At 34.9% G+C, this 24,118-nt stretch overlaps 2 protein-coding genes across 3 annotated transcripts in view; one reads left to right on the top strand and one right to left on the bottom strand.

The window, feature by feature from the left end:
* Positions 1-23,934, bottom strand: part of LOC116168386 (ATP-binding cassette sub-family G member 1-like) — a 59,795-nt gene extending 35,861 nt beyond the window's left edge. Inside the window, exons 1-2 of the mRNA XM_031484190.1 lie at positions 23,869-23,934; positions 22,392-22,571 (exon numbers count right to left, since the gene is read on the bottom strand). Of these exons, the coding sequence (XP_031340050.1) occupies positions 22,392-22,413 (22 nt within the window). The 5' untranslated portion in view covers positions 22,414-22,571; positions 23,869-23,934. The remainder of the gene's footprint in view (positions 1-22,391; positions 22,572-23,868) is intronic.
* Positions 1,578-17,723, top strand: LOC116168385 (alpha-(1,6)-fucosyltransferase). Of its 2 annotated transcripts, XM_031484186.1 has the most exons (10): positions 1,579-2,021; positions 2,074-2,349; positions 2,399-2,564; positions 2,807-2,993; positions 3,044-3,281; positions 6,800-7,127; positions 7,175-7,385; positions 17,141-17,254; positions 17,307-17,482; positions 17,542-17,723. In XM_031484186.1, exons 1-10 carry the CDS (start codon positions 1,786-1,788, stop codon positions 17,656-17,658), a joined length of 2,049 nt encoding a protein of 682 aa, XP_031340046.1. In that variant the 5' UTR covers positions 1,579-1,785; the 3' UTR covers positions 17,659-17,723. The 2 variants fall into 2 exon arrangements, with proteins under 2 accessions (XP_031340048.1, XP_031340046.1); XM_031484188.1 differs by lacking the exons at positions 17,141-17,254; positions 17,307-17,482; positions 17,542-17,723 and having other exon boundaries at positions 1,578-2,021; positions 7,175-10,261.
* Positions 23,935-24,118: the final 184 nt, after the last annotated feature.

The following is a 24,118-nucleotide window of genomic DNA, read 5'->3' as shown; positions in this document are numbered from 1 at the left end:
GGATCCCTATTTATAAGAAGACAGTAAGTTGTGTGGCTATAGCTTTAGTATTTAATCTGTGGCTTTAGTTATAGCTTCAAAGCAAAGGAAAAAAGAAGCGCAGGTGGATGAAGGAATGCTTTAAAAAAAGAACTAAGTACACTCATGAAAATCTGACAAATGAACTATAAGAATTAATGAACCAAGTGATACACCTCGATACATTCTAAAATGCACTTTCTTTCTTCATCTTTCCCCTTATTTGTAGCCATGGTCGGTTTATTCCTACTCTGTTAACACAGAACTGAACTGGTATTGCACAATATTACCAACAGACGCAGCAATATTTACTATATTCATTGATTTACTAGATTGCACAATAAAAATCAAACAGTTTTTGATTGACTCAATATATTGCGCAATCTTTCAATGTGCCCTACAGACGCTCAATACTATTGTACAATGTAAATTATTGTGCAATATATTGACGTAAATATTGATCGTGTAGGGGCCGCTTAAGGTAAATGATACATGGAATCAGTCGACACAATTCCAAGTTCTACAAAAACTGCACTCTCAATTCGGGAATAAGTGGTCTAAATCTAACTAAATTACAACAAAAGACGCAATGCGTTGAGGGAACGGAAAAATTAAGGTCGTTATTCAATGCAAACTGCAAACACAGATTTAAATATACGCAAAGCATTCAACCTATTCAGCCTGACCAATGTTACTATAATGTATAGGCAGTCAAATATACAGCGTTGTACTAAAAGCGAAGGATGTGCGGTGATATTTAATTATTTCGTTTTGTAGACACTGGTACAAATTTAATTTACCTTGGTTTACTATGGTTACAATTGTTGTTTAAATTATTTCAGTTAGTTCGGTTGAATTATGGTACATACCAAATACTCCGTAGTGCAGTTGAAGAAATGGAGGAGGTATTCAGAAGAAGCCTCTTGGATCCTTCGCGAAAAAATACATTAATTCTGTTTGCCTATGATGCGTTCAACCTGAGACACACGGTATATACTTATATTCACTCATTCATTAATTTATCTACGCAAAAAAAAGCATAGACTAATTACACTACCGGATTTCTCAGGCAGAATATTCGAAAAGATCCTTTAGGAAAAGATTGGAGGAAGATATATGCAATAAAATACGGATTCAACAAAGATCCACCATAAATGCAATAAAGGCATAGGACATTATCAGAGAAAAAGCAAACAGTTGCTCTCGTAGAAATGGCATGTGAAAGGGCAAATGAATGGAATCAACTACACAACCAGAAGAATGCTTGGTTTGCGGAGTGGAGCCTCACAGGGGGATTGGGAGAAGGGTTTTAGTGGGTGCAAGCCCCACATTCAACATTTTAAAGGCAGGGGGTCCGAGTAAATTCAGAAATGCAGCAATTGTAGATCACCTTTTATGACCGCTTTAAACTTCGATTACCTAACAACAAATTGGCTTTGATTTTTTTTTTTATTTATAAAATTATACTTGGAAACTTCGGGACGCGCTGTATACTCGGTCTTTTAAATTCAAATTTAAGTTCTGCCAATACACGAATAGTAAAGGAACCAAATCACGTTTAGTCTCTAACTTGCCAACAAAACCATTCACATTTTACACTGTATACAAAAAATGGTAGATAATTATTTGGTAAAAAGTTCTATTATCGTCAAGTAGTGGCTCATAGAAAATGTGTTTTTGAAAATCTTGCCCAAAACTCTTATCCAAAAATGAATCAACGTGTACCAAGACTAATATCGTATACATAACCTATACTAAGTAGAAAAAATGAATTTTATTTTGAGACAACTAAATGTAATAGGATGGAATCGAATGTTAGCCCTTTTATTATTAGTATGGATAATCATTTTGCTATTTACAATTATACCGATGTTAACAAATCACTTGTCAACGTCTACAGATACACTTACGTCCGACCGATTGAACAGAGCTTTAGCTGATTTGGACGTGCTTCGGAAGCAAAATGTGGAATTGCAAGAGGTACTCAAAGGAATCAGTGTAGCGTACGTATCTATTTAAGTGAAATCGTTGCATACTCCCTTATTATACTTGCAGTAATTTAAAACCGGACCAGAAAGAAGCGTTAGAAAACTTTCAACATCGGTTAATTAAAGCTGACCGAACTTTAAATGACGAAGATGAAGGATACATCCATCAGAAGGAAGATCCGAGTATGCAGTATGAGATTTTGAGGAGACGGCTGTCGAATAGCGTACAAGAGTTTTGGTATTACATGCACTCCGAACTTAAAAAATTACAAAATCATGTCCAAGAATCTCAATTACAAACCGCTGTCAAGTCGATTGTCAATTTAGGAATGCAACATAAACAGTACGTTTTCGGCGCAAGCTAAAATTGGGATAACTGCAAATCTTTGTAGATCTCTACTGAATGATCTGGAAAAGCTGGCAGAAGTAGACGGGTACGCGACATGGCGGGAAAAGGAAGCTAATGATCTGAGTAATTTAGTCCAGGCGAGGTTTCGATTTTTGCAGAACCCGACCGACTGTAAAAAGGCCAAAAAGTTGGTCTGTAATTTGAATAAGGTAATACACTTGTCGGCTGTCTACAGTGTGTTCCAACTAAAATCGACCCTATTGCTTGCAAAGTTTGTCAAATCAGTAAAACAATTTGACTAGATATTAACAAAAATACTATTTTTTTGAGATACCCTGTAAGTTTTTGCATGTCTTAAAGGGATTACACTTAATTTGTCTAAAAAACAAACTTAAGATTTTTGTATGTATGTACAGGATGTTCTATTAAAAGTATATTAAATTTGCGTTAGGGATGTGGCTATGGGTGTCAGTTGCATCATGTAGTATACTGTTTTATGGTGGCATACGGAACGCAACGTACGTTAATATTAAAATCCAAGGGGTGGAGGTATCACAAGACCGGTTGGGAGGAGGTCTTCCAGCCCATCAGCGAATCTTGCATGTCGACGGATGGGGAAACTGTCACTAACTGGCCAGGTTTGGATAAATTCGATGTGTGGTGCATTTCTAATGATCGAGTGCTTCAGGTTACGGCAACGTGCAGGTTTTAACGTTGCCAATTATCGATTCGATCTCGCCAAGACCGCCTTTTTTGCCTTTAGCAATTCCCGAAGACCTCGCACCGCGACTGCTAAGACTACATGGTGATCCGTTTGTTTGGTGGGTGGGACAAATTCTGAAGTATTTACTTCGGCCGCAGGAAAAGACATCGTTGCTTATGCAGAATGCGATTACGAATTTAAATTTTCAAAGGCCTATTGTTGGGTAAGAATTTATGAATAGTGAGTACAGGGTTCCAAGGTTTGTTGTAATTGTAAGACGGAAAATTCTTTACTATTGTCTTTTCTTTGCACCTGTTTAAAGATTTAATTTTGATTTGTTTGAAAAAGTTTCTGAGCAATAATTCAGAAGCTTTAACTCCTTCTACTAAAAAAGTGGGTGGCATCCGTGTCTTGGGTAGAGATTGCGTTAACTATAAATTTATGTCTCTTTAATCCATTTGAGGGTTTTTGTCTGACTGTAGTTTTGACTTGTTTGCATGCCCCATTATGCTGTCTATTACATAATTTTTCATAACAACCAACAACCTAATCTAAAAATTATCTTTCCCAAATAGAACATTTTCAGCATGACCTTCATTTTTTTTTGCATCAACATAATATACATTATACCATTCTCATGTCCCACATTAGCTTAGAGATAACTTATCAGTCTAATTTATGACAACGCAAGGTCGCAGAGGTACTAAAATGAGCAGATAAGGACCCATAATTTGTTTTATTGTACGCTTGGTTATAGAAAATGGATAAATTTGTGCGCCAATAATAAGCGTTTCGCTGAGAGCCGAATTTTTCAAGGGTCATTAAATTTAACTTTAGTATACAGGGTCTCTATTAAAGATGGAACCAACGCTCTCACGCTCCAATCGCTTGAGATATATACTAAGATATATTCCATTTGAAATTACCTATTTGAAAATATCTTGAGGTTAAAAAATTTTTTTTGACACATGGTTTTTGAGTACGACCGCCATCTTGAATATTTTTAAATTGCAACATCCATAGGTCATCTGATACGTCATTAGAAAGCCTATTTTTTTTTTCTTTCACCTCGATTCAACAATGTAGTTTACAGATGATTGGAATATTTTGCAATAAACATTCAAAAAGTTATATCTTAAGTATTTTTAAATGCGCTTTCAAAGAAACACACATTTCTTTTGCAGATTTTTGTTTTTCATTCTTATCGCGAAATAACGTCAAGGATAAGTTAAAACAATTGAATTTAAAAATTATTGAGTTAGACAAAAACTGAGTTTTTAATCTGTCTGTTTGCTGTGTAACAAGTACTTATATTTTAAAAAAACTTTAGTGTCAAGGGGTAACCAAGTACGGATTTTTTTCAAATAAGCAATTGTTTAGTTGAAAACATAGATTTCCTGATTTTCAAAATATTTTTCGAGTGTAAATACACAAGAGCTTGATTTTTAATTGGATAATTTTATTTTTACACGAATATTTTGTTGCAAAGGAAATAGAGATCAAAAGTGTGATATCATGTGCTTTTGATCGAAAGTTTTTCCAGAAGGCAACAAAGTTTGAGTGAATTAAAAATAAAAGTAAAGTGTAAGTAGATGCATGCCTAAAAGTATCAAAATTGTTGATGTTGAAGACACGTTTCCAAAATGAGTTTCTGAACAGTGTGTTGAGTTCATATTTTGGTCAACATAGGAAAATTTACATTTATTCCGCTCTATAGCGAACAGGAACGAAATTATTGGAAATAAAAGCAGGTAACAACATATTTAGTTCGAAAATTTCTTAAAACAGCATTTTTACCAAAACCTATAATGCGCAACTGTTTTCTAATTTAGCAGACTGTATATCTCTTATGCTTTCCTATTTCACCATGTTGTTTATTCTTGTCTTGGACATACTGTATAAGATATCGGAAATGTTCATAGCCTTGGAGGTTCTGAGGGAAACCAAGATTTTTCGTCCCCGCTTAGCTATAATCGCTTGCTTTATTACCAGTTAACAAAAATTAACTGAAATCGCACTCAAAACAGACATACAGGGTGTTTTTTTGGGAGCTCTAGTTAAACATATCTGGGAAAGTGAAATAGGTAGGTTTTTGAAAATGTGTACTTAAGAGTTACTCTGAAGTTCGAATCGATGTAAAATATTTTCAAAATGATGGCATTTCCGGAAATTCCGGAAGTAGTTAGTCATTTCGCTATTTTAAATGACAACTCCTATAATGTCTATCCACAATGTATGGTTTTTAAGTTATTTTGACTTTTAAAAAAAAATGGCGGATGCAAACGGTGCCTTGAAAATTGAGTACTTGAAAACGATTATAGTTATGGCGACCCATTTTTACCAATGCATAGAGAAAAGTGAGGTTTTCTTTTGGAGATCCAATTTTAAGAAATTTTAAAAACTAAAAACTCAGTTTTTTAATGAAATGACCATTTTTTTACTATTGCATTTGATAGAGGATCAAAATTGGCATATTTTGATATTAACTATCTTTAACAGTTTCCCTCTTATTCCCATTTCATTGAATTGATGCGATTTTTTTCGGCTAATAATAGCCACGTGTTTCAATATGAACGGCGGACTTTCGGATAGGCATTTGAAATTGTAACCACACTTTTAGTTTTTATTTCCAGGTGTCATTTTTTGATTTTCCACCCTTAATTGTGGTCTATTGTTAACATCCTTTCTGTGTTGAGTGGTTGAATTAGTCCCTAAGTCATTGTGAATGTAAGCAAGGTAGAAACTAGAAACAATATTCCTACTTTAACAAAGTTTAAGTTTGTCATAAAAACATGTTACTGCCACATAATATTTTATCGCTGCGGAAATGTAGAAAAAAATCAATAAAAAATACTGTAGGTACGTAATGTTCATAAAAATTTTAATGTTATAAGTACATTACAGCTTGTTAGTGTACTATTATTTGTATTCGTATACTGCCAGTGTATGAAAATTCTACAATCCATTTTCTTCAAAGATTAAGATAATTTTTCGAGAAACAATTTTGTACACACAAACTGTGTTATAGAGGAAATTTGTTAAGTTAATTAAATTCCCATTCCACACTCGAGAACAAACAATTTATGTTATGTAAATTTATTAAACCACAATTGGTGTTATTTAGTACCAATGACCTTCGTACCAGATGTTATTAATGTGTGAATTGTACCATTATAATATTATATTGCTTTAATTTTCATGGAGAATCTTTTCTGTTTATACACACGCTGTTTTAAAGACAATGGCATCAACGCGCTTAATAAGACAGAATCAATTCTAATTACTCATAAGAAGTAATACATAATCGTTCATCCTGCACCAACATAATTGATGCAATTTGCTACACGGCCATTATATTCTATTTTGAACATTTTTTTTCAGTAACATTTTTCGGATTTCCTAGAAAAATCCGGTTAAAAAATAAAAAAACATAAAAAAATTAAAGTAGGCCTAGGACTTTTGTACGTTTATTCAGTTTTTTGGAAATTTTAAAGCACCCCTTGATTTTTCGAAACTAAAATTATGTCAGAAATTAGTATCCACGCTAGCAGGGCTGATGCCAAGAAGCTCATAATTCAATTTGAAAATTGTTTGTCATTTAGAAGTGACGACCAAACAATTAGGGGGGAGGGGGGGCACTGTATATATTTGATATAAGTAAATGAGAATAATTTAACCTTTACTTCATGAATTTAACTGCAAAGAAGACCGAATTTATTCTAAAATCTATCATTTTTACAGAGTGCACGTTAGACGAACAGATAAGGTTGGCACCGAAGCTGCATTCCACGGAATCGAAGAATACATGAATGTAGTAGACGAATACTACAACCAATTGGAACTGAAGAAAAAGGTGGACAAGCGAAGAATTTACTTGGCCACCGACGACCCGAAAGTAATCGCCGACGCCAAAGCCAAATACAGACACTATGAGATATTAGGCGATCCAAAAATATCCAAAACTGCTGCTGTAGCTAGTCGATATTCCGATACATCCTTGCAAGGAATTATTTTAGATATACACATGTTATCTATGACTGATTATTTAGTTTGTACATTCTCGTCGCAGGTAACGCCACTCGCGTCTTTCACTGACACCTTCAAGTATTCTTTCAGGTATGCCGGATAGCGTACGAAATCATGCAAAATTATTACCCTGACGCTTCGTCGAAATTCAGATCGCTCGACGACGTCTACTACTACGGCGGACAAACGGCGAACAATCGTGTCGCCGTTTTCCCGCACGAACCTCAAGTGGGCGAGATACAGCTCAAGATCGGAGACGTGATCGCCATCGCGGGTAACCACTGGAACGGTTTCAGCAAAGGTAGAAATTTAAGGACGAATCAGATGGGGCTGTTTCCCAGTTTTAAGGTCAAACCCAAAATCGAAATAGCTAAATTTCCTACGTATTCGGAGATGTACAATAATCAAAATGCCGAAGATAGTTAGTGCGACGATACTGCTCAAACGTTACGTGCACAACTTTCGGTTAGATCTGACTTTAGTGAAATTTTTCCCGATTATTTTCTAATGAGGTTAGTTGTCCTCTTTTTTTTTTTATCCGTAAGAGTTTAAATTTTGTACCTGATCAGATGGCATTAGTTTTATGTCAGAATTGGAAAACACAAGGCAACTCGTTCCAAGACTTAGTTTTAGCAATTTTTTGTGTTTTTCCGTTTGAGATCCCGAGGACGTGTTAGGGTGAGAAAATTTAATTTATTAAAAACGCAACCTTAGACACTAATGTGAATCTTTGGCTACAGTAGTCTAGATTTCTTACATTCCATTTGCCTTCAAATCTCGCCCATTTCGACAACCACCTGTTCCATCATGGCAAAATGTTTTTCTTTGTTCTTTTATTTCTCCTGCTCTTGTAAGTTCATTCATGCTTATAGGATCACGTGGCCCCTTTAAGGTAAGTACATTTTCATATTAAACGGATTTATTTGTTTTTAAAATGCACTTAGTCGAATCTATCGTCACTACAAGCTACAGTGGGTACAGTAAAGTCTGGCTCTGACTTTATGTCCAAGTATCAAACAAAATTAAAATGATAGTGTTGCAGGCACTCTCAAGGGTATGTAATTCCTCTTTTGAAAAAAAATAGAAATCTGATTTGGATTCCAAGAAAACCTCAAAATTCTGGGAGCCCAAATTGCGAAAAAAATATCATAACTGGATGGAATTTAGGAAAAACCAATAAGAATTCTCAATACAATTTGTAAAAAATTCAAAATTGATCTTGAGCACCCCCTTAAACACATTAAGTGGAATATCGGATGGCGCACCTTTATTTCCTTTAAATTTATGGCAGGCAGTTTTGAGATTTCTCTCAGAATTCAGAGTTTTGAAGAGAATAAATTATTTTCAGTTTAATGCCAATATGACTTTAGATTTAGTCGTGTTTTCGCTCTCTGGCCTCTACTCTCTAAGATTTTCATCAGAACTCTGAATTTTTTATGTAAATTTCGAGTTGTCACGGAACTCGGTACTTTGACAAAATTATGTCATTTTTAATTCGATTCCTATATGCTGGTTCCCTGGTTAAAAATAAGTATCACACGCTATGGTTTTTTAAATTAGGTTTTGACTAAAAATCCGAATTATTTAATTTTCTAGAGAGTGCCTTGGAAACAAAAGACCGAAAAATGCCGTGAAATTATTACCAATGAAAATACAAGAAACAAACAGCTCTAACTAATATAAATTTAAAGAGGCATAGCGGCGAGAACAAAAAACGTAATATCTGTAAAGATAGCCATAATTGATCATTTTTGACAAATCTTAATTTCCGGGCACCGTTTATATACCAAAAATAAGTTTGATTTTGGTTTTTATCTTCTTAGGAACATCCTATCCTCTAGAAGATATCTAAACTTCCTCAAGGTTATCAACTGCCCTGTATATTTTACTGTACCTATTTTAGTTTGTGCATTTTCGAGTACTTGCTTTCTTTCAAGAGAGGGATACAGGGTATTTTGTATGTGATAAGTTCCTTACTAACAATATCGTTGAGAAATTCGGCTACACACAAATAGATTTCGCGACCCATACCGATTTATCCCAGCCTCTTGCCTCATACATTTGTAAAGTCTGAACGATTGTCACAAGTACATCTTATACTTAAGCAATAACGCAATCCTTTCATATTTTGCTCAATTCTGCTAGCAGTCTTTAATAATACAATGCTGTTGAAGTGTTGTCACTGCCATCAAATTGTCGACAGTTGCTTACCCCCCTCCCCCAAGCTCTTGCCCTTTACAAGTTAACATGCAACTATTTTTTTGTAGAAACTGTTTTCTTGTTACACAGAGAGCGTTATGACGAGATAATGCAGATTGCAGCACTGCCATTATGTAGTCATCCGAACAGTTTGTGATATATGTACTTGTGATATTTAACCTTATGTGATCATTCTCTTGACTACTTCTTTTTTTCATATATTTTTCATCATCATTTACAATGTTGATAAATGTAATGCTGCAAATCTCTTCCTCCATTTGTTATAATTACTAATAAGTTTATTCTTGCTTGCCTTCCAAGTGTTTCTTCCGATTGTTCTCGTGTTAGTGTACAGAAAACTTAGCCAGGGCGCGCAGAAATTTAGCCTAATTTACAATAACCGCCCTCTGACTACTTTTCTATACAACCTAAGAAGTTTAGTTAAATAGCAGATCTATGTCGTATTTTAAGGTTTAGTGAATTTTTGGTTGATCTGTAATCATTTTTCTTATATGCAATATGTTTGAAATAATTAAAAAAATGTATTGTAACCTGTAAGTCGGTAACTTTTGTTAATTTGTACATTATTTCGCAAGCATCTGTAAAATTGTATACAAGTGTAATTCGTCCTAATATCAAACTCGTCCATATCACAAATCATTCGAGAAAGGTGCTTGATTAATGTAATTATCGATTCTGAAAAAAAACTATTGTATCAATTTACGTCTTTTTCCAAGCTGTGCGCTTTTCATTTTGTCACGTTTGGATTGCAGATCTTATAGATGCACTTTCTGTATGCAGTAATTGACACTTGAATATTTTGTAATAGAACTAGTCGTTTGCTGTTGCAGTGTTTTTAAAAAATTTTTACAACTTGTGCAATATTTGGAGAGTATTAACTTTTCTTTAGGCTATAGACATATTAGCTGGCGTAATGCAATTTTACAACCAATGAATTTATCTTAACATTTATAGGAAGGCCTATTTCAATACTGTATAAAAACTTTTCACTATAAAATGTTAAGTGAATAATGAAAAATTTGTTTTCTACGTGAATATGTTAAATTCTGTATTTAAAAATAATTTTATAATAAAGATATTTATTCTTATAATAGTTTTCTATTTATGGTTCAAGTATTGCACAGGAAGAAGAATGTTTTAGATAACTGAATAGCAAATTTATGATTATATTCCATATTCTAAGATATAGATGGTAGGTATCAAAGAAAAGTTAATTTTCTCTTTCTTTCTTCTTTATTTTGCGCCTCGTGGACATGTCACTGTAAGCAACAAGACATTGTCATAAGAGCTTATATTGTACCTTGAGGCAATTACAGATCGTCCTAATGTCAATGTCATTGCAATACTCTGCTGTATGGGGTAAGAATAGTAAAAATTTATTTTCTGAAACTATTTTCGTCTCTAAAAAGGGCGAAGAAAATGTGATTTTCCTCTCTAGTGAGAAAAGTAAAAAACAATTGCTGTGTTAATCATTAATCTTAATCATGACATTTAAAATTGAAACGTACTCGTATCTAGATTGCTGTGTGTCAAATTTCATTATTGCATACGATAATTTTACCATTTGGATTGTAGTTTCAGAAAAAATTATGTGTAAAACTTGAGAAGAAATCCACTTTCTTCTGTACAAATAACTATTTCTTACGACTCCTTTCAAAAATATAAATTTCATGACATTGAATAACGCTTAATTTTTCACTCAAATTAGAAAACAAAAGGCACACAATAATAATTTAATGTCCAACAGTATTACACCATTAACAACATATAACTCTCGCCAGGAAAGATTGCCGGTCACAGCACACCTTGTGTCGATTTACAATCTATGTTTTTCTTAAGATGCGAGCGATTTCCGGAATAGAATCGTGCCAATGTAGAACGGAACGTCTTTCTGTTCAACATTGACACGATACTATTCCAGAAGTCGCTCACATCTTTAGAAAAACATAGATTAGACCAGGATCAAGTGTTCTATGACCGGCAATCTTTCCTGGCGAGAGGTTTATTGCACCATGATTGATTGAAGAGAATAAAAGGTCCATCTTAGCTTTTAACAACAATAATCAATGCAATAAATAAACTCAAAAACTTCATGTAGGTAATAACACTAGGTATCAATGACAAGAACTTTAAGTTTAAGTTATAACATCAGTCATTATATACAGTGTGGCAAGTTAACGGCGGGACATAGGGAAATAACATGGGAAAATACATTTTCGGTAATTCCTGCTCCCCATTTCATCCTACGGGAAAATTAAAAACATTCTCGGATATATAATTAAACTATCTATCGGATGACATAAAAATACGCAACTGTGAGGTCTCATGCAAGCCTAAAAATTAAATTCAAATCCTAAAAATTGGTAAAAAAGGGGTTGACCATGGAGTGACGTGTCGCACTTGCTAGGTACCTACTACAAAAAAACGTTCCTTTGACTATCATCCCACTTTATCCACGAAAGGGTGAAATAATTACACTATAAAAGATTGGCCTGTCTTATACACTGCCTTTTTTGAGCCCCGAAAAAACATTGTCTCAGATCGACCCGAAAAAAAAAATGTGGCCTGCAGAATCCATAATTTCAAACAGTTCCAAGATTGGGCTACTAGTTCAAAAGTTACAGCCCTTTGAATTTTTTTTCGAAATTGGTTTCTAGTCCATAACTTTTTATTGAGAGGTCTAATCGAAAAAGTACGAATTGTTTTGGATTCTACGCACCAAAATTAATAAGAAAAAGTGTTTTCCCGAGAAATTTTGTTGTAGTCGATTTTTGGTAAAAAAGGAAGGTTATACACTGCCTTTTTTTGAGGCCCGAAGAAAAAATTGTCTCAGATCGAACCGGAAAAAATTTTCTTATAGAATGTGGCCTGTAGAATCCATAATTTCAAACAGTTCCAAGATTGGGCTACTAGTTCAAAAGTTACAGCCCTTTGAATTTTTTTTTCGAAATTGGTTTCTAGTCTATAACTTTTGATTGAGAAGTCTGATCGAAAAAGTACGAATTGATTTGGATTATACGCGCCCAAATTAATAAGAAAAAGTGTTTTCCCGAGAAATTTTGGTGTAGTCGAATTTTGGTAAAAAAGGAAGGTTATACACAGGGGCGGACTGGGTACTTAAGGGCCATTAAGCCATTAAAGTATTAGTGTAGTAATGAAGGTGCCGGGGGGGTAGCTCTGAGGTGCACCACAAAAACATTTTAAAGTACTCCTTTCTCGAAAATCAATTACCATACAGTTTTTTTTTAAATTGCAGCTGATAATTAAAAGTAACAAAATATACAATCCACACGAGGTGCGTCGCCTATCATTGTATTTCAGCACTTTCATGCTACGACAAAAAATTATAAATTCATTGTAAAACACTTCAATTAAAACAGAATTTTTTAACAACCTAACATCAACCCCAATTAGAGAAACTTGTTAATAATTTATTAATAGTGCAAGAAACTAAATACAGCACATACTTATAAATTTCCAACGGGCCATTATGATCTACAGGCCAGGTGGCAATCGCCACCCGCCCCGCCGTGCCAGTCCGCCACTGCCTGTCATCAAGCTGAAAATAATAAATCACGAACTTCGCCGTGTATTATATTCCCAGTATAAAACGATTTTACAATAAAGACCTTTTCTTCCCTATAGTTTATTATTATTCAATTAGAGATGACAGTTAAATCAAAGAATTAGGTGACAAATGCGGTAGATAAATCATGGCCAACCAATTTTTTACTACCTTGATAGATTTATTTAACTTTTATACTTTTAAAAAACGACTTAGGCACGCTTTTTGGTGACATCTAATGCCGATTTTAATTATCTATCCAAAGGTGTTTTTATTTTTTCTTTAGGTTAAAATGGGGAGCAGGAATTGCCGAAATTATATCTGAATTTTGAGTGCCGTAACGTCATACAACTGTTATCTAAACTATAAACCCAAACGAAAGTAAAAAAAATCACCTGAAGTCGCAACAATGTGGTGCCCGGTCCGAGGTATTTGAGAGAGAACGTATCATAAAAGAAGGTATCGACTATCGCGAACTAATTACAATTATTAATTTAAAAAACGATGAATTTCGCTTTTATCCGAATATAACAAAGACATGCAATTCCAAACAGGACGTTAATAAAAATAGTGGGCTAGATACCATTTTTAACTAGAAAAGATATCAGCTTCAGGGGATGATTTATGGGAGCGAGACGAATAATTTGGGTGTAGCTGTCATTTCGTTTGTGAGTTGCGGTACACTGTGTGACTACCATTTCTGTAACCTTTTATATTTGAATGTCACTTAATTAATGTGTCCCATTTACCTTGGGACAGTCGGTTATTGCGGAAAGTAACGGTGATACAAAAAATTATTTACAATATTTCTTCATATGGACGAGCTCATTTAATGATTCTATGTACATTTTCACATAACGGTCCCTTAAGGGTCGAGGGTAGGGCAATGCGAAGCTGCTCTGTCAACAACTTGGCATATTTTTTTAAACGGCTATCATCTAAATTTGGGAATGAACGCTCCCCATGGCATTCAAATTAAAAAATGGGAAACTTTAATTCAAATCGCTCATATCCGGTAAGTTATAATGGATTAATTGTACCAATTAAACGTGTATAAAACATGAAGTATACCATCAATAGCAAGCTGCAGGTGCCATCTCATTTTTCTAACGTGTATAGGTACATGTACCGTGTATATCCACTGTCAATATAAATTTTAATGAAATAATAGGAGAGTAAGTCATCATTCCACATACAACGACAGTAGCATTGCGATATTGACTCCCGTATAACGTCCTCAGTTTGTGAGACGCACACGACTCGATCGAAGTGTATTAATTTATTATAATGAGACGATTATTTTTTTATTTATTCGCGCTACTGTATTTTATAACAGTTAGTGAATCGACTTATTACGACTGCGGTAAGTAATTATGTTTTGTCATAGTTTACGTAAGTGTCATCAATACCTATCCGTCACAATAATGTTTCGATTTTATTTCTATTCAGTGTTACAATACGTTATGGTGTTACAATTGCCTTTGCGTTTGTAGGGATTGAAAAAGTTAGCGTTAACTTTGGGTAAGTTGCGCGGGACGATTTGCCTCCAAAAACCACAATCACTTTAGCTGTTTGATCAGCGCTTTTGTGGACATCCTCGATTTCCTCCAGTCGAATGCGCTAGTTTTTTTGGTAGTATAGTTACCTACTGGAATACTTTCTGGACTGATGCCTGATGTGCAAACGGAAATCGTTCTTCATTTCGATAATTGAATAATTTAATTTTTGCAATTAATGGATCGAAAATATATCTAGTTTTGAGGCATTAGTTTCAAATTATTAATTAGGAAGTACCTTTAAGAAAAGTGCCATATACTTTTTTCACTATTAACTGCCTTGCGTTGATAATGATTATTTCTGTACCAACCGAGGTACCAACTGGCCACATACCTTTCTCAAGCTTTTTTGGGTTGGTCTCATTTTGATTACGATAAGACTATACACAAATTTCTGCATAGAATTAGTGGTAAAGTTACCAACGATTTTTGCGTAAAATAATCCAAAATTTTTTGGTTTTGGGGGCTTAATTTTAATTTATTTCTTACTTTTTTACTTAGCATTGAGCCTAAATTACTATTTACCAAAGAAACAGAAATAAAAACAATAATTTTATAACAATGGGTCTATAAAAACAAGTATGACATTGACTATGGAAATATAATTATATAATCCATGGGATAGAGTATGAACATTTTAGTACGAAGATTATAATCTACAGTAATAACGATGACAATAATACGACAACACGTCACACGACATGCAAATATATATTCATATAGTTAGTTTTTTGACGTAAATGATTTCAGGAAGTGGTAGCGATTATCCACAGAGGTATGTTTCTGGGTTACGTAAGAAAAATTTCGTTATTTTCAAACCGTTGCGCTGTATTGCGGGTTGCTATTGAAAATCCTATAATAAGGGATATTTTATAAGGGAAATTTTTCTTTATAACAGTGGCAAGGCATATTTTCAAAGATCCTTTAATCCGACTACAACATCGCTACTGTTTTTTAAGTGGGCAAAGTTGATCGATGTAATTTTCTTATGAAACGGTAGCTATGTAACGCTACTTACCTACTGAAAGTTATAAATTCACTGTATTGCCAATGCCACATCCTAATCCTAACAGAAGACGATGTAGGAATTCCTCCAACATACTATGGATTGATTATTAAGGAGCTCCTAGCGAGTTCATAATTTTGCGGTGTCTGTCTGTGTGTCCGTTAGCACGAATTACAACGAGTTACAATGAATGGACCGATTTCGATGACATTTTGCAGGTGGATTCTTGATCAAATTTGTAAAAAAATATATTTAAGTTTCTTCAACTTTTTCAATCCTCAAATTTTTCCGATAGTCAAGTCTCTCATTTTTTCTTCCGTTTCAGACTCACAAATTTACAGATTTTTCCCTCATGGTTCTTGGGATCCTGAAGACTCCAAGGTTGAGATTCATTCGATTCTTCAACTCCTTTTAGTTGTTTTTTTTAGCTTGTTCGGTCCGTCAAATCCTTCAGATTCTTAAATTATTTGGATTCCCTTTTCCTTTCTTCGAATTCTTCCCATACATTTTTCATTTCTTCGTATTTGGTAGATTCTGCAGACTGTAGATCATTCATCCATTCCTCTGTTTCTCCTTACGAATCGTTAAATGCAAATTTCTTCCTTTCTACGAATATTTCGAATTTCTCAAATTGTACGAACCATTGGGAGTTTTCGCACGATTCCGATCCTTCTAATTTATCAGATCCTTCCGATTTTTTCGAAAGTTTGATTTATTCAAATTCCCATAGGCTGTTTCCGTTACTAGAATTCTTGAATTTGGGATTCTTTTGTTTTTTTCGATCCTTCAACAAGACGCTTCGGATACTCGGACTTATTCGGATTCTGGTCCTTCAATGTCTTCAGCAGTTCTTTCGACTTCTTAAATTCTTTCACTTTTTTTAGTTCGTCCGATGTTTCAAACTTCATATTCTTCAAAATCTCTTATTTCGTCGTACTTTTCGGTCCTTTGATTTCAGATTCCTTAGAATTCTTTGAATTGAATTTATTTTCATACTTATTAATACAAAACGAGAAAGTGAGACTAATCCATAAATGTATGTATGTTTTAGCATGTATAACTGCTCACACTTATCCGGTGCCCTTCGGCGGTCCTGTCATTATAAATTTCAAATATTCTACAGTGAGGACAAGACAGTATATATTTAAATGAAAAATTGTATGATGGTACGTGATGTTCAATTAAGCAAGCAGTAAAAAAAGTAGTAAAATCATCCAGACTGAAACTTTAGTAAATGTTTTAATTGCCTGACATCACTCGCTGATAATCACCTACGTCCTGTTTTCAGCGAATTGGTTTATAAAGTAGTCGGTTGTTTCTTTTGGTAATTTTACTTTTAATAGGAACTATAAAATTAATTAAATAAGTGCGTCCACCGTTTTCTCTCCACGTGTCTGTACTAGGTACTTGAACTTTTGATATTTGATTGCCCAAAGACTTCCAATTTTGAGTTCCCGCTTTGAGTATAATTTTATGTTCAAAGGCCCAAGTTTGAAGATACATTTTTTGGGTGTGATTGAATTGAGTTAATAAGCCACCAGGATACGAAATAAGAAAAATGATAAGAAATAGTATAGGTCTTTTTGGGGGTAGTTTATTTTTATTATGTCTTTCGGTATTAACAGTACGTTGGCAATTAGAAACTGAAGATAGATGAGCCAGTAGCTGCTGATCCTCAAAATAAACTAACATTTTTCTATTAATTTCAGGATCAACGTTAGGAACAGTGGTAGGTCTCGAAGTGTCAAAATGTAACAACGCTGACGCGAGATGTACCTTACATCGCAATACAAACTGCTCAATCGCAATCAAATTCTCTCCCAGTAAGTTTTTTGAGTACCACTGTCTTATGGCGTTAACCAAACTCGGTTCCAGAGCAGGAAATTAAGAAGATTAAGGCAGTAGTACATGGAATTGTTATGTCGATGCCAGTCGATTTTCCTCTACCCAACAGTGACGGTTGTATCAATAGTGGTTTGACGTGCCCATTGAAACCAGGCGAGACGTACACTTACAATGCTCAACTACCGGTACTTCAAAGATATCCTAAGGTTAATGTCGTGCAGTTTGAGCTAAAGTGAGGAAAGTTACCTAACACAGTTTGTTGCAGATTACTGTCGACGTTAAATGGGAGTTACAATTGGATACAGAGGCCCTCGCAAATAAGACCTCTGAAGATACAAGTCAAGACATCGTTTGCGTTATAATACCCTCCAAAATTCAGTGAAGCGTGTACTTTGTCGAAAACTATACAACTTTCTTTTGTTATTAAACATTTAGGAGATGCATTGATTGATTGATTGATTATTCGTGTACCTTATATCGCTTTTTAGGCACCTATCTAGTATACAAATGATGAATTATGTATGTACCTATATGTATATACTAGGTACAACAAAGTTTACCTAAGTACACTTCCTTGGAGATTTGTTAAAAAATTCTTGCTCAAAAGAGATCGATAGCGTATTATATATTACCATGGACTAATTTTTTTTAGTCTATGATATTACCTACCACCCACAAGTTAGTAAGCATTGGGGTAAAAAATTATCCCCCACATTTTTTTGCGGAAATGCACCGGAAATCCGAATCAAACAAAATCTCGATGATGTCGATCAGTCTGTCTGTCTGTACTCCCATTTCACTTCAGGCTAAACGACTGAACCGATATAAACAAAATTTGGTACACATGTTCTTGGACATAAAAAGGCAGAATCGCACAAGTGTGCGGCTGGTATCTGTTCTAGCCACTACAAATTTTTTATCAACCATCATCCAAATTTCTGGTATATGCCTACACAAAAAGCATGATAATTTCGGAAACAGTTCGGTTTTTGTCAAATATTGAATATATAACAAGTTCACGCTTATTATTAAATAGTTACGCCAAGAATAAACCGCACTACCCCAAAAAGAAGAAATGTTTTCTGGTGGGTTTATTAGTTAAAAAAATGTATTACGAACAGATTTAATAAAAATACCTAATACATACGCCCTTCCAGAATGTCTTTCATTTTCCTACAAACGCTTAAAAATGTTTAATACGTCAACCAACTTTATTTGTCGATTGTCGCTAAAATGGCAAAACCTCTAATCTAAAATTCGTGTTTTTCTTTTCTTCTTCTTGCAATTCCATATAGTCTGTTTTCTATGCCCTCTTCTACTTTTCCACAGATTCTGCGTTTTCTTTTTTCTTCTTGTCTTCATGCCTCCTTCCCTCTCTCCTCTGTTCCTCATTCCCATATCTGAATCTAGCCGCTATTTTAATACTCTTACTTCCCTCCCATGAGTATTTTGGTAACCACCCCCTTAATAGTCTATCTTTGCTCTCTGTTGTGGTTCTTGTACATTAAAGTTCTCAGCTCATTTTCTATCCTTTCTTCTAATCATCCCCTCCTTTCGATCTTATAGGCAGTGCATATTCATTTCCTTTACTTTTTTCTTCCCCCATAGCAGGTACTTTGCGTTCATCCTTGTTGTTAAGCATTCTTTTATTAATTCGCTCTCTCTTTCACTTCTCTCCTCGAACCTTACCGCCCTGCGTCCCGGCGCTATCCTTTTCTTCTCCATTTTTATTTCCTATGTGCCCTTCCGTTTAGCCCTAATACCTATCCATTTATAATACCTTCATCCTTCCAGTTTTTCCCACGTTCTCTTATTTGCGCATTTGCCCCATTATTTATTTGTATTTAGTAGGTGCCCTAAATACCGCGTATGAGGTTATGTATCTTTACTGTTCTAACACGTGGCAATCGGGTTATATACTTATTAGAGAGCAAGTGCGTGTGTGTGTGTGTGGGGGGGGGGGGGGGGGTTAAAAAATATATTTACCCAAAATCGTCCTGAAACCTTAATTTTCCAATGACAGAGGCAGAGCAGACTACGTTTCCTGCCGCTTGTCACTTTACTGGCTGTATTTGTGACATGATTGAAACCTTATCGCCTATATATCACGTGACAGTTCTTTATCTGTGCTTCACTGTTCTTACTAGCCCTTTTTCTTTTTTACTCCTTCTGTATTCCTTCGTCTTCTATCCAGTATCCCCATCCAACATCTATCCCTCTTTCTTCATCATCTATATTCTATGTATATCCCATTTCCCTTTAACTTTCCTTTACTACTCTTAATTTCCCTCTTCTTTTCCCACGTTAAATCCGCGACTATTATCTTATTTCCCCCTACTTCACGTTTTCCTCTACTTGTAAGTTTTCTTGAAAGCACGTTTTTATTTTTCATCGTTACTCTTTTGTACCCTTTGTCGGCCTATTATTTCCATCTTTACTCCTTCTATTACTTTTTCACCGGTTAGAATTCGGATATTAGTTTAAGACGATAAAAGCGCTTTCTCCGGGACTCCCATATTTCATATTTTTCTTTTTTTGTGTTAACGTACAGAAATAAAGTGTGAAAAACTAAAATTAGTGTACTTTCACTACTTTAAAATAGCGTGTAATAGGCAAACTAGAGGCCCCGATTACGCCCCTGTCGGCGAGTCCCCAGCTAGCGCGCAAAAAAACTAACAAGATACGAAGAATCGCATACGATTTCAATAGGGGAATTTTTTCCACTAGTATTAGCGAAGCAGACTTTTGATCCGGCTCATATTGAATAGCACTGATCCTTGAACTCGTAGAAATCGATTGGCGAATCGCCATCTCTTTTCGTTCTCAGTTAGAAGAGGAACAGACAGACGGACAGATAGACTAAACCATCACATAAGGGATATTTTTCTTTCGAAAAGTTCCCCTAAAAACTGGTTTAAGCACCCTTACACCCGCTGGCGTATGTTAGTACTGTTGCCTAACCTACCCGCGCGTCGGAATCTCCGTCTATTTGCAGCTTCTATGGTCCCTTTACATCGAAACACCTTTATCATGTTTAAATACAGGTACTTAAACTAAACAATGCCTTTAATATCTATTCGAGATAAGTATACGTAAACAACTGCGGAAGACTACACTGCTTATTCTTAGTGCCTAAAGTTACCTTTATGATGAAAACGCTTTAACGGCAACACCTCAGATGTACTCTCCTCTCACCACCACAAAAAAAAATCACTCACACAAACACAAAAACTTCTGAAATAAACTGAATAAAACACTGAGCACTTAGAGGCAACGACCCTTTATAGAAATGACCCTTATTAAGAGTTCCGGGATTTGCCTTAAGCTATTCCATTAGTCTTTTAAATGTCATTTTAAATAACATGCGCTGCCAGTATAGGTTTGAAATTTCACCAAACTAAAAAAGTTATTTGAGATCAAAAAGGATTCCAAATAAATTTGGCCCACCGTATACGAGTGTACGTTCATTCCGTAACAAATTGATACAGATAAGACTGGATACAATTATAATTTTCATAAGTTAAAAAGAAGCAGGTATATTTTCTAATGTAAATTTATTTTTAAATGATAAAGATGAGTTGTAAACAAGTAACGTTATGAAAGTTGATACATAAACCTTATCATAAGGTGCTGTAAATTACGAGTTCGCTAGTTTTTATATTCGCCCATGGACCAAATTAAAAAAGATGGTTTAGAAGAAAAAGCGACCAGATATATACGCTTTATACTATTTTACTTTTATTTATTAGAATCTCGTGTGGGTTTTGTTTGCTTTAAAAAATGAATCTATCACACTCGATTTGAACCAAAAGTATACCCTGTATGTACAATAGAAAGTTGTGCCATCTACCGTGACTACCACTCACTACTGTGGGCACGTCACTCGTGAATGTGCCATCGTGGCCGATAATTTCTAGTGACGTTTGTAAACGTTCACATTTTGGCCCCCTTCTCTCTAATCTGACTGCACTGTAGCACGCAGTTTCTGTCTAATTCATTGAATTCAAAGTGCGTTTCATAGGTAAGAACATTTTATGTAACTAATAAGTAATAGACAAAATTGTAACCTATTTCCATTTAATATCGAATTAAGATCTGAAACTCTAATTTACTGTTACAATCTTGCAGTTTGACATGGATCAAATCACAAAATTTGTGGAACCCGGTCGCCAATTCGCAAAGGATTCCATTCGTCTAGTTAAACGCTGCACGAAACCAGATCGCAGAGGTAGGTTCACATGAATTTCGTTTTGTTTACTTGCAATTTGTAACTCTTTCAAAAATACGTGTATTTTTAGTTGCAATTATTTGCCAATATGTTTTTGCATATACTCTTTCAATCTCTCGCCAAATAAAGTTCTGAAAGCACGTATTTTGGCTTACATCGAACTGTTTTTGACATTGGATTTGTTTTCAGAATTTCAGAAGATAGCGTTCGCAACAGCTGTCGGTTTCTGCATTATGGGCTTTATAGGATTCTTTGTCAAATTGATCCACATTCCTATAAACAATATCATCGTTGGATCATAAGCAGCTCTCCCATTCGCTTTAAATTGTGTGTTATTTAATTTCCTACCTTTTATGTTATAGCATAACTTAATTGATCTAATTTGTTTTTCATAATAATATATTCTATATAATTTTGATAATGTTTTTCTATTGTGCACACTACACAGTACGTAACAACAATAAGTACTTCGACCATAAACAATTGAAATGACGCTCTAATTTAATCAGGTCTTCAAAGGAATAAGATATGAAATATGTTGAGACAGTACCAAAACAAAGCATCCGCACTTGCACAGGGCATAAATTTAAGATATTTAGATTACAGGATAAGCGAAATCTGCAAGTGGATAATCCCTCAGAAAAGGTAGAGCTAAAGACCCTATACAGTATACTAGAGCTAAGTACATTGTCCTGTTTGTTAGGGATCAATGTTACTAAGGAGATTAGTTACAATTCGCATCGTACTTAAAAAGCATTAATGGACATTTTGCACCGAGAAAGCTAAGTTGAGCTTAGCCAATTATTGTCGCAATAATCGTTGTCACGAATCTTAACCTAAGATCTGCTTAAATTTCTCAGTGCAAATGACCATAAGTAGGTACTTACAGATGTTGTGTGGATTCACCATTGAAAATTGGCCCCAAACAATATTCGCCCCCAGAAGATTTGGCTCCAAAAAAAATCGGGTCCGAATTTTCGGCCCCAAGAAAACTCTCGCTCCCGGAGTATTTGCTTCTAGAAAATTTTCCGACGTATTTTCGCTCCCAGGAACACCATCATGTCGTCCTACAAATACAATAACATTGCAGCATTACTAAAGCTACGGTTTCCTCGGAAGCGGTGCAGTCATTTAAACACGGTGAGTTACGTCACAAAAGCGGCAAGAAAAGTGCGGCTGTCGAAGCGACAGAACATATTGTGTTCACGGCTGCTCAAAGATGGCACCGCTGTTGAGGAAACCCTAGGTTAACCCTACCCTGCCCCTACAGAAAATAGGGGTGAAAATTAGTCGATTAGCGTATTTTTTAAGGGTTACAAAAATTTGTTGATGGCCTTAAAAATTGTTTGTGTTCAAAACTTGTCATTGCCGTCAGGAATCTTTCGTGTGCGAGTCTTGGGGGAGCGAATATTCAAAAGGTGCTCCCTCACTTAGGCGAAGGAAAGCGTTGTGTTATTTTTCGCCTTTGAAGAAGAATGCCTGTCGGACATACCTTCTGTTATTTCCCGTAAATTTCCCGATAGATATTCTCACGCGATTATGCCGTTGGGAGCGAGTGCACTATCCTGTTGAAACAAACAGCTTCCAACTTTTGTTTATTATTCGACATTTTAGTTAACTTGATTTTATTTTATAAATAAGGTTGGAAAGAGGGGCGGCAATTTCGTTTTTTCACGCAGACGGCCAAGAGTCTGTCCACAAGGATCTGCTTTAGGACCTATTTTATTTTTATTATTTATTAATGATGTTGTCATGTTTTTAAATTGCTTGGTTTTATATGCGGATGATACGACGGCATTATATCCGGAAAAAAGAAAGAAAATAGGTATATATTTGTTTTAAACCATGCCAAAAGCTATTGAGATTCTAAATAAGCTCAGTTAGTGGTTTGATTTTAACAAATTATTCTTAAATCACGATAAAACGTTTTTCGTACCGTTTATAACTTTTGGAAATAACTATTTGTCTGGTCTGACTAAAGCAAAAGCAAAAACATTAATATTCTAAACACTGGGAAGATTCTGACGAAATTTGACGCTTTCAGGAGTCGTATGTTATAGAAAATTTTTAATTCTAATAATATATAACGGTTTTAACCTCACCCAAAAAAATTGGGAGGTTATTGAAATCACCCCAAATTTCGATTTTTCAACGAGAACCAAAGTTTCAAACTACAATTTGTCTGAATCCTATATTCAATCAGATTTCAATTTTGTGTTAGGTTAGAACATATTTGGGAATGTACCTACCTATACCTAGTGTCACAGGAAACGTACAACTAATTAAACGGAATCAAACAGATCGTGAAGATTCAATTAGTTTTAATTTATGATTGTACGTTTTTTGAATTACATTTTGACTCACCGGTACAGCTTAAAAAAATTCTTCTTTGGAGAACGATTCCATGCCAACCCGCACTAATCGCACCGTTTGATATCGAGCAATGAAATGAGTCTTCTCATCGCAAGCGTAACTTCTGAAGGTTACTATTACTATTATACCTGCTTTCTTATCAGACTGGTTTTAACAATGCCTTCAAATTTAAATGATCTTACGTTCCATTTGTACAAGAGAGAAGTAATTACAACCTATGATAAACACGTACAAAAGTGGC

Source organism: Photinus pyralis, unplaced genomic scaffold (assembly GCF_008802855.1).
Source record: "Photinus pyralis isolate 1611_PpyrPB1 unplaced genomic scaffold, Ppyr1.3 Ppyr1.4_LG4, whole genome shotgun sequence".
Classification (NCBI taxonomy): domain Eukaryota; kingdom Metazoa; phylum Arthropoda; class Insecta; order Coleoptera; family Lampyridae; genus Photinus; species Photinus pyralis.
The sequence above is the reverse complement of the archived record's forward strand: the minus strand, read 5'-3'. Positions and strand labels throughout refer to the sequence as shown.